The sequence below is a fragment of the Amphimedon queenslandica genome, unplaced genomic scaffold (genome assembly GCF_000090795.2).
Source record: "Amphimedon queenslandica unplaced genomic scaffold, v1.1 AMPQUscaffold_13312, whole genome shotgun sequence".
Lineage (NCBI taxonomy): Eukaryota > Metazoa > Porifera > Demospongiae > Haplosclerida > Niphatidae > Amphimedon > Amphimedon queenslandica.
This window is the reverse complement of record NW_003546452.1, coordinates 90,647-107,814: the sequence shown is the minus strand read 5'-3', so window position 1 is coordinate 107,814 and position 17,168 is coordinate 90,647. Positions and strand designations below refer to the sequence as shown.

General features: G+C 33.1%; 3 protein-coding genes across 4 annotated transcripts; 2 read left to right on the top strand and 1 right to left on the bottom strand.

Annotated features, from left to right (window-relative positions):
- Window positions 1-44: 44 nt before the first annotated feature.
- On the bottom strand, window positions 45-5,794 carry LOC109583316 (uncharacterized). 2 transcript variants are annotated; one of them, XM_019998607.1, is made up of 27 exons: window positions 5,495-5,790; window positions 5,129-5,446; window positions 4,900-5,016; window positions 4,683-4,827; window positions 4,439-4,631; window positions 4,251-4,388; window positions 4,138-4,198; window positions 4,029-4,093; window positions 3,750-3,897; window positions 3,555-3,702; window positions 3,383-3,507; window positions 3,200-3,326; window positions 3,059-3,151; window positions 2,956-3,016; window positions 2,807-2,853; window positions 2,600-2,759; window positions 2,459-2,553; window positions 2,345-2,411; window positions 2,221-2,302; window positions 1,592-1,698; window positions 1,443-1,546; window positions 1,259-1,387; window positions 1,153-1,208; window positions 1,014-1,087; window positions 640-788; window positions 207-366; window positions 45-159 (listed from the first exon to the last, which is right to left on the bottom strand). In XM_019998607.1, the coding sequence occupies exons 1-27, from the start codon at window positions 5,706-5,708 to the stop codon at window positions 139-141; spliced, it is 3,204 nt and encodes a 1,067-aa protein (XP_019854166.1). In that variant the 5' UTR covers window positions 5,709-5,790; the 3' UTR covers window positions 45-138. The 2 variants fall into 2 exon arrangements, with proteins under 2 accessions (XP_019854166.1, XP_019854167.1); XM_019998608.1 differs by lacking the exons at window positions 45-159; window positions 207-366; window positions 640-788; ... (1 more) ...; window positions 1,153-1,208; window positions 1,259-1,387 and having other exon boundaries at window positions 1,444-1,532; window positions 5,495-5,794.
- Window positions 5,795-5,840: 46 nt separating this feature from the next.
- Window positions 5,841-16,409, top strand: LOC109583308 (uncharacterized). Its single transcript, XM_019998595.1, has 21 exons — window positions 5,841-5,936; window positions 6,000-6,086; window positions 9,816-9,974; window positions 11,254-11,439; window positions 11,984-12,115; window positions 12,199-12,306; window positions 12,930-13,052; window positions 13,100-13,177; window positions 13,221-13,343; window positions 13,388-13,530; window positions 13,578-13,746; window positions 13,798-13,984; window positions 14,035-14,057; window positions 14,111-14,142; window positions 14,191-14,331; window positions 14,386-14,570; window positions 14,638-14,972; window positions 15,583-15,818; window positions 15,865-16,080; window positions 16,136-16,322; window positions 16,365-16,409. The coding sequence occupies exons 1-21, from the start codon at window positions 5,874-5,876 to the stop codon at window positions 16,407-16,409; spliced, it is 2,958 nt and encodes a 985-aa protein (XP_019854154.1). The 5' UTR covers window positions 5,841-5,873.
- Window positions 16,410-16,456: 47 nt separating this feature from the next.
- On the top strand, window positions 16,457-17,162 carry LOC109583314 (uncharacterized). The gene is made up of 4 exons (XM_019998600.1): window positions 16,457-16,686; window positions 16,730-16,816; window positions 16,863-16,991; window positions 17,043-17,162. The coding sequence occupies exons 1-4, from the start codon at window positions 16,489-16,491 to the stop codon at window positions 17,130-17,132; spliced, it is 504 nt and encodes a 167-aa protein (XP_019854159.1). The 5' UTR covers window positions 16,457-16,488; the 3' UTR covers window positions 17,133-17,162.
- Window positions 17,163-17,168: the final 6 nt, after the last annotated feature.

The following is a 17,168-nucleotide window of genomic DNA, read 5'->3' as shown; positions in this document are numbered from 1 at the left end:
TGAGCTATTAGTTACAGTTGGCTACTGACGCTATTGACAATCTATTTACTGGTATCTACAAGTAATAAAAACTACTAAAGCTATCAGAGTTTACAGGGCAATATACTAATGTGTTAGCAAAGTTATTATAGTCCATGTTCAGTATGCAGCAGATAATTCCTGCAACAATAATATTAATTATAGTTATAATTCTACAATTATCTTACTAAGTGTAATGCATCAAAAGACTTCATAGCATGAGTACGTACATGTGACTGGGCCTTTCTAAAATATTCATCTGCTTCATGGAAATACTCGTACCAATCAATGTCTTTATCTAGATCCTCTTCTCTGTGCCTAAGATACCCAAACTCATCTGCTAGTGTACTGTAATGAGAGATAAAGATAACTAATAACTTGTGGTAAAAATAGTGCCCACACTTGCTAATAGCTCAAACAACAACTGTTTTAGCTTCTAAAGCTAGCATACCAATTACATCCCTTAAATCTAGTGGTATTTGGTATAGCAGTTTGACTTTATGTAGTACCATTTCTGTGCCCATATGCTTCTCCTAACATTTACAAGGTACATCAAACCATCCCTGTCTACATGTACACAATACCTGTGTATAAAGTATAAACAACTAATTTACAATATACCTGTCTAATGGACTGTCAAGATCAGGTGACATTAGTAGCCCATATATGTGACACAATATATCCTTCACACTAGTAGCTGGAGTGTAGGCCTCTCCCAGAATACTGTGGCATATCCTACCACTACTGGAACTGATATTACAATGATAGATCTACAAGAATTGTGCCAGCAGTTATCAAAATACACTGTTATTTTATTGAACTGCATTCTCATAACACACTACATACAATGTAATAAGGTTATGCATATACATGTACATTATACATATGTAGTAGTGTAGTATTCTTATTCCTGTATGAAAGCACGTTCATTGCACGTGCATGTCATGATGTGTAGATACGCTCACATGTATGGTTGCATGTGTATGTACACTTACTGGCGTCAGGAATCTGACCTCTGGTGGTACACTGGGATATCCCTCAAGAAATTCAATACCGAGAACAAAGGCACCTGCCAAGTAAATTTATGGGCAGTGAGATAAAATAATATTCATGTAGTGTACATGTAGTACACACCATTTTCATAGCAGGTCTCTTGGGGTCCTCTCATTAAAACTTTCCACTTGTTGCAACTAATTGTACATGCATAGACATGAAAACAATATTGTAACAATGTACTCACTCAGTATCACAGGGATAGATTCTTATGTCATCATGTGGACTATGTAAAAAGTCCCTCATTTCTTTCAAAATTCTTCTTTGCTTAGAAGATGTGTTTGATTGTAAAGCAGTTCTATCTCTGTCAATGTAACTACATGCAGGCAGTATTATATTTATACATGGAACAATGGTAATTAACTTGACACCTTTTAACTGTTATTGTTTGCAGCTGTTGATAGCTCAATTGGTGTTTGGATCTAAAACTGTTTTCAGTTTCGAATTGTGTATAACTACATCTATGCAATGGTTGCTAGAATAGATTTTAAGATTTAAGAGATGAAATTGCTTAACTTACTCCAGCATAAGAATATGACAGTTGTCTTTCCCTCAATGAGAGTACAGAGTCCAATTCAAAAAATTTTAAAGCCTCTTGCATTGAGCGAGGACGAATACATACTCCACCTACATGTACATGTACATAAGGAGTACAGTCTTCCTTACAGTTGAAAGATTGACACAAGAATATATAATAACTGGTAAAAATTCAAAATGTTGAATTGGCAATTAGATGTGTCTTAAATAAAACAAAATGGCAGATTTTGTCAAACAAAGGTTATAAATGTAGCTTAAAGGTTTATTACAGCTGTCAACTTTCAAAGATAAATATACAAAGCTTTCAAATATTGTACTAATTTTGTGACTGAAAAAAATGCATTATGGACCAAAAAGTGAGATTTTTTGCAATTTGATGAGCTCTTAACAAGTAAGTTAGAGCTCCTTTTTAGAATAAATAAGAGTCTTAACCTTAGTCTATAGATAACTAAACCTTCAAAGGACAAACATACTAATAGTGCTCATGCATAACACTGGCAAATCGGGTTGAGGTTTGTTTTGAAGAATAGAATGCATGCATATTTGACTAAAGTTACATGCATGTAGCTACTATACATTGTACATCTACAGAGACATACATGCACATTGTACCTGAGGCATGTGAAAGAGCTTTCAGTTTATTAGTGACATCAGCTTCCATCAGTAATACAGTATCCACTACGACATTATATGCCTAAAATTATTTTAAATAAATTACTTGTATTTTCTATGTTACTTTAACAAAATTAAATGCAGATTCATATGATGCATCATAATCACCATCAGTTAAACAAAGTATTCTCCTGTAAAAATTCTCATTGTGTTCAGACACTATTATACAAATTAGTACTTCATACAACTGTATCTTGAAAGTTGTGTCACAGCATTTATTATAGCAGTAGGAATTTCTGTACCTCCACTTGGCTCAACTCCTTTTAGGCTATCCTGTTTCAAATCATTTTTATACAATCTGACAGTCATTTTAAAATACCTCAAAATTTTCTACATTTTTTGTCAATGCTAATGTTGTTTCTACACCATGATCAAATACAGTCAGGCCAAATGCATGATGCAGTTTATAAGCTTGTGTTCTTGTAGCAAAAGCATTAAATAACTCTTTAGCAGCATCTATTCTTCTCAAATTTGGCAACCTAATTTTACTTAAAGTACAAGTACATTAATACAAAGATTAACATACTCTGAATATACTGCACTGCCCATTGAGCCACTGTGGTCGAGTAAAACCTTACAAAAGACAAAATAGTGCAGGCGTTGTAGTTCAAAAAAAGCATGGCAATTGTTAGTAAAAAAATTGTTGTACATGTATCTGCCAAACACATGACTTACAACAATGGCTTCTTCAGGTTCCCATTGAATGCTTTCCTGTGGCTCTATGACAGCTGACAATCTATGAATATTCTAATAATATTCATCACTTGTAAACTATTACCTTGTAATAGTCAGTTCCTGTGGACTATAAATACCACTGATAGCCTTTAAATTAGCTGTTAAATCATGTGATACAAATTCCTTTAACTGTTGACTACAGAATTACAATTAACTACCAGTGAATTATTATTTATAATCTTACTGTCCAATAGTCATTAATTCAGCTTTAGAGAGTGATAAAATGTACTCTTCATTGCTGGAAACAGGGTTATATAATCTACGCTTCTCATCTGTGCCTTTAGCAGCACCAAGAAAATATACCAATTGACCTAAGAGGTAAAGTAATTCAACAAAATGTATGTAAATGTAATATAAAGTAAAGTACCTCTATTTATATATGTCAAGCATTCATTTCCAGCAAACAGACCATGAGGATGAACAATGCACAATTCAGACAAAGAGTCAGTTATCATATCCAAACTATACTGCACACATACTTTCTTACATGTCCTAAAGTTTATAGTAATAATAAAAATGGACTACAGATCTTAACTGACATAGATATATCTGGTTTAGGTGGATTTTCCCACACAAATATTTTGTCATCATTTTCCCAAGGATAATACATAAGGTATCGAGCTGTATCTTCATCTTCTATTAAAATGTCACCTGTCACTTCAAAATCTATTCCATAATTTGACAAGCCTACGTGCACATAAGGTTAATTATTAAATAGAAGTGTTAATTGTTACTTTGTGGTGCTGAGAGTATGTTAGTTTTATCAAAGGGTCCCAGGTCAGAGTTATTGACTACATGAATTGGTGTTTGTATCCTCTTCTCTGATAATGGACACACAAGAGACACTTGATTGAATTCAACACAATTAATTTCGGTTATTTCCTATAATAATTATTCATAGGATAAGTGTTAATAATGAATTTGCTAAATGCTTGGAAGTGAGCATTACACATGAATGATACTGTTTGGCTGGATGATACTGTTTGGCTGATATCACTTAATGAATGACTTACTTTAGACAAATGTATTAGTAATCCCCAAGTGTAATCAGAAAACTCAAACACTTCATCATCAGATACTATACAAACAATGGTTATCATAGTGAGGCAAACATATTGTTACCATGTATTTGGTGACTTAAAATAGCTTTAAAAAGACAGTAGCAGCCCTCAATAAGTGCAGTCTGTGAAATAAATGAATATATTATGCTTGATAAAAAATCAATAATTGCTTACCCATCCTGCTATAGTTAAAAATGATTGTTCCTTTAACGTATAAAGAGCATGCACTAGTGGTGGGAACTCTGTTATTTTCAACATATAACACAGGAGCTTCTCAAATTTATATTCCTTATTGTATGTCTGCACTGAACACTAATGAGTATATAGACTTACACGTATAAAGTATTATTTTATAATCTTACCAAAAATTTTAAAATTGAAAAGAACTTGGAGATCCCTTCATTTGTTTGAGGTACCAAAGGATTATAACTACGACTGCCATAATGACGTGACCGTGGAGTGGCTACTTCTTGTGGGTTGCGTAAAACAACACGAATAATATCATCATCATTCAATTCTGTAAATGTGTTAAGCTTTCCAAAATGACAACCTTTCCTAAAAATTACAGTAATACATCCCCATTCATTGTAACAGAAGCATTCACACCTTACATATAAGCTCATGTATGGTACTGGTATATTAGTGATACTATATATTTTCTGTGCTATGTCTTCAGGTGAATCAGAATCAATATAAGCATTAACAGTGAAGTCTTTCATAAAGGGTGTTTCTACTATAAAGCTTTCCTGACCTATAAAAGAATCAAATCATAGATAATATTAACACTTAGATCTATTAAATCAAAATACTACTGCAAATTTACCTATGTCATAATCAACTTTAGGTAGTGTAGCAAACTGTAGCTGTCCAGGCTGATCTTTTTTTCTTATTAGGACATAAAAAAGGTCACCATCATCAATACCCCACCTCATCAATGATTCTATTAAAAAATTAAAAAAATTTGATTGAACAATTGAGGGCTGGTATAAAGGTCAAACCACCCACCCATTTTATTTACAAAAGCATCCAGTAACCAAATGCTGCATTCTCACCTTCATTAGTCAGTTCATTGCTGTGTAGTGGATATCCTTCACCAGAATACAACTCAGCCACCTCATTAGCTGCTACATTACTATTATCATAAATGACAGCTATTATATCTTTAAGAGGTGTGGTACGCTTAATATCTTCAATTGTTGACTCCTTGATATCATTTGAGAATAGATCTCTGCTGCATAGAATGTAACGAATGTATATTGTGTCTTCTTTATCTTGCTGTGCCGCTTTTGACACTTGATTTGTAAAAGCTTCCAAACTTTTTGATGATGAGACCACCTTTATGATTCTATCTTTGTCTAGCGGTGTAATATCTTTAAATTAAAATATGACATAAAAAGATATACAAAGAGTCTAATCACCGTTATTGTCGAGATATTTCATCTCAAGGTCTTGAAGGTCATCCACAGTGGAAAAACCCATTGACATTATATGGGGAATGATAACGCTCCACAATGTGTCTTTGTTTACTCTAGATTTAGATAGATACTGAAAAATCAGGGCTTGCTGTTCATATTCTTCGTCTTCACTCTCCTCTATAGGTTGCTGCTTGATTTGATGACCCTTTTGAGCCATGTTCGCTAACTATGGTTCTTCGTAGCTGGTCGTAGTCGTAGCCGATCAGGACTATTATTTTGGTTGCCCGCGGGGAACTGAATTTTTTTTTATAAAAAGCCAATTAAGAACACGTCGTAGCCTAATAGACGTAGACGAAGACCTCGACGAAGAGATAACTCTGTCATGTCCTCTCACTCTTTCACGGTCGATAACAAAGCCGCTCAAAAGAAGAAAGTGAATGATGATGTAAATAAAATATCATTTCGAGATGGAAAGAGCTATTTCTTATATATTTTTATTTTTTACTAGATTGAAATGGCTTTGGGGATTGTAACTTCCTTGTCTGAAAATCGACCTGAAATTAGCGAAATTTCAAGAATAACAGATAAATTTAAAGTTAATATTATAAACATGGATTAGATCTAGTTATTATTAAGACCTTACTTGTAAGCTACCATATCCATGTATTGATACATGTAAAAACATATGTGCTCCAGCATAATTGAGAGCTGTGTATTACTTAGTCTCACCCCGCCCCTTCGCTACCTGTGGAGGAAGGGTCTGGAGATACTGCTATCTAAAATGTGTGCTTCATGCCAGAGAATGTGGCGTCCCGATCAGATTGCTCGAACCACATGTAGCAAGGGGGTGCCACTTGCATCTAGCCTGTAGTTATACTTGTGACTGCGATCAAATCAAAATCAAGACATCAAAGGGACAATCAGGTTGTGATCAAGGGATCAAGACAGTCTATAGCAGGCATCAAGATATGTATATTTTCCATATATCTTTGATTATGCAGATCTATGAATTTTTAATTAGTTGTGCATGCACGTGAGATCATCAAAATCAAGCATCAAGGGAAATCAAGCCTGTAAATCAAGGTGTCAAAGGTCTTCTTATGCAGATCAAAGCTTTTGATTGCGGTCGCAAGTGTAACTAGAGGCTATATGCAAGTGACACCCCCTTTGTGTAGGACAAGCAGTCATATGATGGAAGATCTCTGTTTAAGACAAAAAAGGAAGAATGAGGACAAAAAGAAAGGAAGGAGCCTATAATGCCTCCTGGACTTCTTTCTCAAGGTTTAAGAGTACCATTACTGTCCTGTTTACTACAGCAACGCCATCGCACTTATGACATAATAATGCTGTCACGTGTTTATAATAAAATGTCATTAATAATAAGTAAAATACTGGGGCACTCTTTGAAGATTTGCTGCTCTCAAATCTGCAAGAGATATCCAAGAAACTCTATCCTCATCTTATCTTTGCTGCAAAGCATCTGTTTCAGCTATCTTGACTGATCTGGTCTCCTTGTCACATGATGTAGAGCCAACCACATATTCTTCTTTGCACAAATTTTAGATGGCAGTGTTACCAGATCCTTTCTCCGCAGGTAGCAAAGGGGTGGGGTGAGACTATGTATTACTATCAACAAGGTTTTCGTTAAGTTAAAATGCAATGGCTACCACAAGCTAAGTTGAGCTATTTTGCCCCAAAACATGCTTTATTGAGCTAAACGCAGTCCATTAGATGCTTTATGACTTAGAACTTACATTCAAGGAGAGCCAGAATTGTCATTCTTGAGACTGCCACAGTGTCACTGGCATCCCAAAGAATAACCCATCCCAAGGCTAATTATCACAATCACTAATTGCACTGTATATATTGTATAGCCACCCACACTGGACAGCAAGAGATACTAGCAATGTATTTGCTGAATGCTGACCTCAAGCTTTCTGCTTTCAAACTAATGAAAAACAAAAAGCATTATATATAAGAAAGAATAAATAAGCTTTAGATCTGCATCTACCACATCACTGGATCTGCATGTTTATTTCTATATTTCACTCTTAGTAGTTAGTACCAGTTGTTTTCTCTGTTAAGTGTTTTGCAACAGTTGGGAGCCTAATGACCTTGGAATTAGGCTTGCTTTGGATGATGAAATTATCCATACTTGTTTAGACTCCATCCAGTGGGTGTGACACTTAATTTATTAGTATCTGTAATGAATATCATTATAATATTATTTTAATGGCATACATGGTATAGTTAGTGGTCATGATAATTAGCCTTGGGGTTTGTATATACAAGGATCCTCTGGACTGCTTTTATTGACATCTTTCTTACTCAACTATATTGTTTTAGCTGCTGCATGTAATTAATAAGGTATCCAAAATGCAAAAGTCTTTAGAAAAGGCACTTGTGACTTGATGTAAAACATGCCAGCCAACATGAGCATCGACAGATATAGTTTTGAAAGTATCAGTATTAATGTAGTCAGTGAATCTGAAGTAACCACTGGTGAATTTTTACAGATAAAATCATTGTACTTTCTTGGCCTTTTTCAGATTTCAGGTGTAACAGTACCACCTGGATTGAGTTTTGCTCCACCTGGTAGCCAATAGAATTATTTATGCACCACTTTATTTTTTAGTATTATTACATAAACTACTCAATAGACCAGTTTTCTACAGAAAGGAATGATTATATTACTGAGTGTTGCAACTGGAAGCCTTGCTTTACTTTAACAGCAAAAATTTAAATTAGTTCCAACATAAGGCAAAAAATTATGGCCATACCCACCCCACTGAAGAAAAATCCTAGTAAGAACACTGGATAAAATCATTTTACTCTTGTAAAACATCATCACAAATTAACAAGACTACGTAAGTGTATGTAATACTTATAACACATGATGGCTAGGATTGATGTATCTAATTTGCAGTCACCGATCCCGAGGGCGCGTGCACCTAAGGGTGAGGTGACTGTTATAATTGCTTATGTCAGGATGACAAACATCAAAGGCTCTGCGTACACACATGTGGAGATTTACCACGTGCTGGACATTGAATAATAATACTGATTGGGAGCTTGTGAGCATGAGATTGAGAAGAAGTAAGGTATCAGACAATAAAAAAGTGGAAACTGTACCTGAAAAAGGGATGGAAATAGTGCCAAAGCTAGAAGAAGAGATAGAAGTGTCATTAGAGGACAAAACACCAGATGGAGAGAGATTTGTGAGCCCAAGAAGTCCTTGTGGACATACCAAGCTTGTTTTGTACCTAAAAATACTCCCATCTTAAGCACCTTGATACATTAATTGTACACCCATTCAAAGATGCTGATCCAAACGAAAAAGCAATACACAATACATCATCAGGGCATGGCTCCTTGGAATGACGACCTTTATAAGAGGTTTTCCAATCAATGAAATTTTTTACAGCCCACTTCGTGTAATCGGTAATCCTGCACAAGTCCATCAAGACTATAAAAAATTATAATTGTTTTTTATCAAAATAGTAATAAAAATCTTTGATTGAATTGTGGGTGGCTTATAACATCATTGTGGGTGGGTTAAAGCATTGTTGTGGGTGGCTTAGATCATGCACTCCTGTGGTCTTGCTGGGTTATAGTGCACGCAGTACCTTTGATGCACATCATCACTAAGATATAAGATACACTTACTTATCTACATTCTAAATTCAATATAGTGGGTTACTTTGTGTGGCCAGTCTTTCTTAATTTCCATGCCATATAGAGCATGACTCTTAAATTTATTTTTTAAAAAAAAGAAAATCCTAAACTTTTGTACCTTCCTTCTCCTTTTTTCATCATTCCTGCCTATAGAGTAGCTATTGTTGGTGTCCAGCAGTTAATGATTTTTAAGTGTCTATTTTAGTGGGTTGTAAGGAGATTTTGTAATTTTTTAAAGGCTTGTCATGGAAATATAATCTGGGAAATGAAAAAATTACCTTGGTGTCTGAATACAGGTCTTAGAACTTGGTATCATAATGGTTTGATAATTAAGTCAACAGCAATGCACATGACATATTAAGTTAGAAATAGGGAAAGCAAAAACAATAGTAAGGAATCAGATAAAAATCAGATAGTGGCAGTCACTGTTATACTTACATATACCTTTCTTGGCACCACACCCTTTTCTGCTACAGCAAGACAAGGAGCAACATTAATATTGTGGGGTTTACTAGGTATTAGCATACCACTTTTATACAAATAAGATTACAAATTGTATGTCCATTACAATGGTTAATTTGTTTGTAGGTAGGTAGTTTAAATGAATTTTGTGGTTTCCTATACATGTATAAGACTGTATATTTTGTAGGAATCAAGTGTTTGGAAAGAAGTTGAAAGTTCCTTAAACTATTTTAAAAGTATTACTAACCCAGAAGATACAAATGCTTTGAGTCTGGTTGCTTTCATTAATGAAGGAAAGCTAAGGCAGTTTTGTTATAATATAATCTTACTTGGATCATACATAGATGTGAGTCAAAGGACAAGTAGTTGTGGTTAAAATCATGTATAGTGTTTCTGCATTTATTTTGTGACCTTAAAAGGTTTGTTTTAAAATTTTGGTGACAGTTATATAGACCAGTTGGTGCTAAATATGCTCATAGATTTTTTAATATATTGATCCTGATACCGTAAATAAAGTAAAATTTTCCTACCGCCATTTTGGAGTCATAGTTAACTAAGAGTAGAATGGGAGAAAGCAATATTTTTGCTTCTATATGTCCTAATGGCTCTTATTAAAGTCCATGAGCCAACTCTGGACACTGGATGATGCATGGATGGTCGTAAGCAGTAGCAAGATTGCTATTAAATACAGCAGATTTTGGAGAATACTCTCTTTTCATGATGACTCCATAGACAATTATTGGAACTAGGACTTCAAAATGGTGGTAGATAAATTTTATTTTGTTAGGGTATCACTATGAATATACTTAAAGTTCTATTGAATATACTTAGCGCCAATTGGTCTATATTTTGTACCGAAAACATTGACATTTCGCTCAGTGATGTATTTAGCAGGATGAGGGACTTTTTCAAAAATATGGCCTACCAGTTAAGCCTCATAGAAAGTTATTCAGCCCCTTTGATCATAATTTCAGCAATATCCAGTATTACTAGGAGCATTAAAAAAGCCTTTGTGCTTGAAATTATTAGGATTTGCAGTGTTTTAGTGGGTATCAATTTTACCAGTTTTTTCAGATTAAAAATTTTGCAAATCTTCTAATTTGCCACACATTATAGTTTTATAAATTTATGCAAAATACAAATTTTGCAAAAAAATTAATTTGGTAAAAAAATGCGTGCTCTATTGATATGGCTTCAATCAACTTTGTACTTAATAATTGACAAAAGGTGAATGAAAATGCCAGTACAAACTAATTTTGAAATAATATTCATTTTAGCATGCAAAAGTTCCTGAGGCTACAAAATTAACATAATTATGGTTGGAATTAAAATTTTAACACTTACATTATTGTTTAAATCTCATACATGTGTAAGGAACAAAAAACTTTAAATACTTCCATATATTTATGGAAAGAACATGCCCATGTATTATTTCATTGATAGAATTTGATTAAAATCAAAATTGCACTTAAGCTTAATGCTAAATTACATGTATAATGCCTATTTCCACTATTTTTTGACCAATTACAGTATCATTTTTTGAAACAACTTGTATGCCAAATCTTTTTAAAACTACATGTTTGCATTATAATCCTAAAAACTAAACAAATTCGATTTATTTATAGGACAGACAGTGCTTTGATGTTGACAAGCGAATTCAGAACCTCCAAAAATATATTAAAGATGCTGTTCTGTGGATACGAGATGAGAAGCCAGTTGCAAAACCTTGTAAACTTATTCAAAGTAATATTTATGAACTAGAAAATATTCTTAGTTCATGGAAAGATGCATCAATTTTTCTGGAGTCTGAAGTAAGTATGATGGGCTTCTTGCTCAACCTACTGTGTATACAGGTAGTAAATTTTGAGGGTATAAAATTTTTTTTGTGGAATAGTCTTAATTTTTAATCTTGAGGGCACTGGAATTAAATGCATTTGCAGTGCATGAGTATTTCCACAGTATTAATTATTGTGGTTTAAGAAATCACCTGCAAGATCCACAAAATTAAATACCCCATGAAATTTTAAGCTTGTACGGTGTGTACCAATAATTTGCAATCTTAGAGAAATAAATTGTTAAGTTTTTTGTCTTGGCAGCTTTAATTTATAATTTTTTTAGCCATGTGCATGATGTTTATAATGGCTCAAAATAGTATATTTTTTGCACACGGCTATAAAAATGCCAAAATTGCCATTAATCTTGTCCATAGTATAATTTTATATTGAAAGCTGGCATACTGTTTGTAAACCTGCCTGGTGTTATAATCGAAATTTACAAAAGTATTCAAAATTATCTTAATTACCATGGACACATATGACCTTCTAACATTTAACCATTGTATTTTATTTTATTTAGGTTATAATTCAAAATAAGCATAAATTTATGCTTATGCGACAAGAGCCACTTTTACTTTTAAGAACTGAGTCTGAAACATGTAGGATTCAGCAATCTTACTCTGTTTGTGTAACTAATCTGTCTCAAAAATTGGTACAGCATACAGTGCATATATATATATATATATATATATATATATATATATATATAATTGGTCTTTATTGTTTAATTGGTAGTTATCTCTGTCAGTTAAAATTGGTTCACTACAACCTTGCTCTACAATTAACCAGCTTTGTAACTTATTTTTAGATATAAACTCAGAAATAACACCACTGCTAGAAGTTGTAAGTCTTGTTACTTTTAATTCATGTAATGATGTTATGAGCATGCATGCTTTTAGTCTAAAAATTTATGTTACATTTACTAAGGGATTGATTGATTAATCCTTTATTGTTTATATTGTGTGATTTTTGATAAAATTAAAATTTGTGTTTTATATTTCTTATTGTATAGCTGAAAATTTTGGAGAGAGTAAATTTTGCCGAATTGCTAAATTTTGGTGAATATACATGTAATTGGCAGATTTTAATGTGGCAAATTTGTGGCCACGTGCCATTGAGCATGCACATCATGGCTGAAAATGATGAATTTTTATTTTGGCAAATGGCTATCAAACACCAATTTGCCAAATTTAATTCCCTCTAAAATTTTTCGCTATACGGTATTTGTCCTGATACTATACCGTATAGGAGTTTTATTTTGTTGATATAAAATTTCGCGAATTTGTCCAGATTTGCCATTTGTTGGTATAAATTTTCGCGAATCCTACCTTCTGCAGCCATTTTTACTAGTGTGCCACACCTCTTTTGTGGAATTTAATTTCGCGAATTTAATGAAAATGCGTAATTCGCAAAATTTATTTCCAGTGAAATATAACCCCTATGCGGTATGTAAACAATTTTTATAGGTAAATGGTTTTTATAAATGGAGCTTGGCCACAAATTTTGTTGACTACAAGTATATTGCATTTGCGACATTAATAGATTGGTGCTCACATGTTATTACACTTCATCAAGAAAGGAGCATATTTGTAAGAAAAATCTTTAATATAAGTTTACCATCTTGGTTTCATTACAGCTTAATCAAACCCTTTCACAGCTAGTATTTATGTTGGAATCCATGCGTGATATCCTCCCAAAGGAATGCATCACTGTGGTATTGAAAAAAACCTAGTTTTGAGATAATTATACTTTATTAGGTAAATACCTTTGAACATGATAAGGCTCGTATTCTTGATGGAGTTGTATCTGTAAGAAGTGTTTTGCTTCATGCTACTAATATAAAAGAATTTCAGAATGATTTTGTACCTAATTGTTATCAAGTTTGTATTTCATTGTTATAGAATAATGCACTGATTTGTCGTAGGTCTATGTTCAATTTCTTGAGAATTGTATGAAATTAAGAGCTCCTAGTCAGGATTCATGGTTAACCACTGGCATGCTTAATGTTGATAGTAATTCTATTAAAGTCTTGAAAAATTTACTTTTTAACTTGAATTGGGAATTACGGTTTGTTTTATGTATCAAAGTTTTAATGCCAGTAATTCTTTATACAGAAGAGATTTTCTTATGGCCAAGAAGAGATTTTGTTCTATTTATATTTCAGATCCTAGTCTAAGCTTTGATGTTGTTTTGTTGTGTAGAAAATCTATTGAAAACCTGCAAAATGTTTCTTCACTGCCACAAATCAATATAAATGCATGGACTCAAGATACTATTGCAAAGGTTTCTTATTGTTTAAAATGTACCCATACTAATTCATTATTATTTTAATAGGCTAATTTTCTATTTAATGCTTGCTCTGATCTTTATGATTGCTTAGTATTGCTAACTAAAGGATATGCTAGTTCAATATTTTCTAGGGACCTTTCATTATTTTTTGAAAGTCTTTATTCCAAGGAACAAGTGAATTTGCTTCCTATTATTCAGGATTTGCTTAAGGATGTAAAGCATATTTTGGAAGGTATATGTTCCAATGTAATTTCAAGTTTTAACTACCATTCATTTTTATAGAGGAGATGGTTTTGCAGTCACAGGTATTGTCACAATTACATGCACATGTAAATATTATAATTATTATTTAAAACAGAGACAAATTCAAAGCCGCGATCATTCTAATAAGTTAGCAGTGTACTATATATTGTTTTGTGGTATTCTGTGTATTTGTAGCATGCAATCATTTGACATTGACTTTTTTGTTCTACTGAATTTGGAAAAATTTAGCTCTACTGATGATATTAAAGTTGCCCTGCATTTCATTATTATTGATGACAGTGCACAAGGCAGTCAGGCTGAGTTTATTACAACTGAGTGAGTTTTTAGTATTGCATAGATTTACTTTTTGATAATTATTATGCCTCTTAGGAGAAAACATAATTGTGCTGTTATGACATCAAAAGTTACATTTGATGAAAAATATTTAGGAAGAAAGCTTTATTACAAGTATTTTATATTTTCTACTGGTGTCAATCTGGAAGAGTTGCTGTATATTCGTCAAGCTGTTTTTAGTGATTGCAGTAAATGCTGTAGGGCACGTATTCTTCCTACTCGTAAGCTAACTTTAAAAAAAAATTATAATGACTTCCCCACACAATACCATTTAATTTTTAAACGTAGGAGATGAGTTATTGGAAAACTCGTACTGTATATATGATCCAATTATTTATCCTCAGGAAGTAAAGGGAACACTGGAAAAATTTGTTTCTGTTATGTTTTTGTTTGATACTACAGCCTTTAAGGAACCTGATAGAAAAAAGGAAGTTGAGCTTTGTTTTAGATTATATCTAGGAGATTATGTGACACAAAAACATCTTCCTCCTGATGAGATTGTGACTATGTATTTAAAGCTTTCAAGAGTATACAAGTCCCTGAAGTATTCTATAAAAGTAAACACTGGGGATGTTAGAAATCAGGTCATGGTTTTGAACCCTTCTGGAAAAACTTTTGAAATGGTGAGTGTGTGACATTAGCATGCACATTACCAGTATGTAAGATGAAGCATTGGCATAGAGTTAATATTGGCAGTTTATACTTAGTTCAACTTACACATATAGACCTCTTTGGGTGAGAATGAATTACGTCAAAGAATGATATACGGCAAGGGGCGTGACTGAGCCTGGCTGACTCTGAAATAATTTTCGTGGACGGCAACTTTCTATGGAGTATGAATGGGCTAATGCAGAAAGCAAGCTCTATTAAAGAATATGCTTCATATTGCACCAAATCTCTTTTAGGAGATGCTTAGCAGTGACCATTCTTTCCTCCAACCAGCTTTTGTAGCTTGAAAAAGCTCCATGCCAACGAAAAGAATCAGTTTTGCCTTTTCTTCATTCATCCTCCATTGAATCTTGCCGTCCAAAATGGCGGCCACTTATCACCGTAGGTGGATACCGTAATAAACAGTAATGATATTCATAGGCCACCGTCAATCTCACCTGAAGATGTCTATATGCTCGACACTTGATTGAAAAATTTTCAAAGTAGAAACTTCTATGTATTTTTCTAACAAATTGCCAATGAAAACTCTCACCATTATTTCATCTGTAGTATGCTTAATTGTAGGTTCTTATTGAGGAAATAAAGAAAGTTTTAAATAACCGAAATTCTCAATGCATTCTTCAGTATATTGTTTTGTGCCACTTTTTGGTTTGCCTTATTAATGATTCCCACTTGCTGTCAGGAGATTTTATTGATAGTGTATTGTCGTCATTACAAGTGGCATATGAAAGTGAAAATAATATTAGAAAATGTTTTCAATTTGAAATAATTCAAGAGTTCCAACACTTGGATTTAATGAAGTTTGTATTTTAATTATTTTGTAGTTAAACAATGTTATTTCATTAGAAAGCTATTGAAAGACATCTTCTTGGCAGTAAAAAATTATTTTGAGTCATCTAAACCTGATATTTTATCATCAGTATACTTCATAAAAGCATTGCCATTGTATTATTGGTTTGTTGATCCCCACCCTACAAAACCTTTTACTGAACTGGATGTGAAGCCAGATGTTATCATAGATTTGATAGAGACTTCCAAGTGTCTTTGCCCACAAAAAATATGGTAAACTTGAGTAAATGTGCCTAACTGCCTGTGTTATCAGTTTACTTTGTTTTAGGAGAATGCAAGACGTTTTAAGAGATTTAGATTTGATACATTTGAAAGGAGATGCTAAACTCCAAGCTATTTTATTTGTTATTTGTCCTCCTTCACAGTATTCTGTTTTATTGAGCTATGTTTCACTACCAGTAATCTTTGTTGGAGTTAGTTTGCATATTGCAAGCACAAATCAATTTGACAAAAAAGTATTTTGTGTTTATGTAAATAAAATTTAGCTACAATTGCAGGCCCTTGAAGCATTTGAAAAGCTTTTGCCAAATGTGAAGAGGTAACTACTTATAATTATATGTAAATGTAATAACATTTTTTAGTGAGCATTCTTGCCCTGGTGACAAAGAAGCGTTATCCTTCATGGTGTCATCATTACGAGGAAAAATTCAAAAAAGCTCAAAGAATTTTATTGCTGTTTGCATCAAGACCATGTTTACCCTAACAGCTTCACATAAATCACTTGTAGTATTTATTGATGTGCTACAAGAATTGGTTTGTGCTCATATGGAAAGTCTATCTTTTGGTGGGAAAAGTTTTGATTATCAAAAAGAGCACGAAGTTTGTAAAATAGTATCATTTTGACAATTTCCGTATAATTTAGTTTTGGATGAATTTTATAAAATGCAATGAAAACTCCAATGAATGGCAGAAAATTGTAGGGGAATTAGTGTATAAACGTGTTAAAAAAGTAAGCATAATTTTATTAGTAAATGATATGCAAAAAAATTTGTCAGATATCAAAGCTAACTAGTCTTATTGAAGCTTTCAAATCATTATTTAAGGAAGATGAAGCAAACACAGTAGTGAAAGTAATAATTACTGCCATGGAAGAAAGTATTGCTGCCTCTACATTTAATCAAAAGGTACGTTACATAGTTCTATTGTAGCAAAAAAATATTTTAATTAAATTAAAGGATCTAGGAACTCTTGCACATCATACTTCAAAATGGAGCAAAAGTCTTTTCAGTCGTTGTTTTGATGAAAAATACCCCAACCCCGATTAATGTAATACTATCGAAACTGTTCTGGAATTTGATATG

Coding starts and splice junctions, on each gene's coding strand:
- LOC109583314 (XM_019998600.1), top strand. CDS start 16,489: ATGGTGTCATCATTACGAGGAAAAATTCAAAAAAGCTCAAAGAATTTT. Junction 16,687..16,729: donor ATTATCAAAAAGAGCACGAA/GTTTGTAAAATA, acceptor CGTATAATTTAG/TTTTGGATGAATTTTATAAA. Junction 16,992..17,042: donor CCTCTACATTTAATCAAAAG/GTACGTTACATA, acceptor ATTAAATTAAAG/GATCTAGGAACTCTTGCACA.
- LOC109583308 (XM_019998595.1), top strand. CDS start 5,874: ATGTCCTCTCACTCTTTCACGGTCGATAACAAAGCCGCTCAAAAGAAG. Junction 12,307..12,929: donor TAACACCACTGCTAGAAGTT/GTAAGTCTTGTT, acceptor CAATTTTTATAG/GTAAATGGTTTTTATAAATG. Junction 14,571..14,637: donor GGCACGTATTCTTCCTACTC/GTAAGCTAACTT, acceptor TTTTAAACGTAG/GAGATGAGTTATTGGAAAAC.
- LOC109583316 (XM_019998607.1), bottom strand. CDS start 5,708: ATGGCTCAAAAGGGTCATCAAATCAAGCAGCAACCTATAGAGGAGAGT. Junction 5,447..5,494: donor GAAATATCTCGACAATAACG/GTGATTAGACTC, acceptor TTTAATTTAAAG/ATATTACACCGCTAGACAAA. Junction 2,760..2,806: donor GGCAGTGCAGTATATTCAGA/GTATGTTAATCT, acceptor AAGTAAAATTAG/GTTGCCAAATTTGAGAAGAA.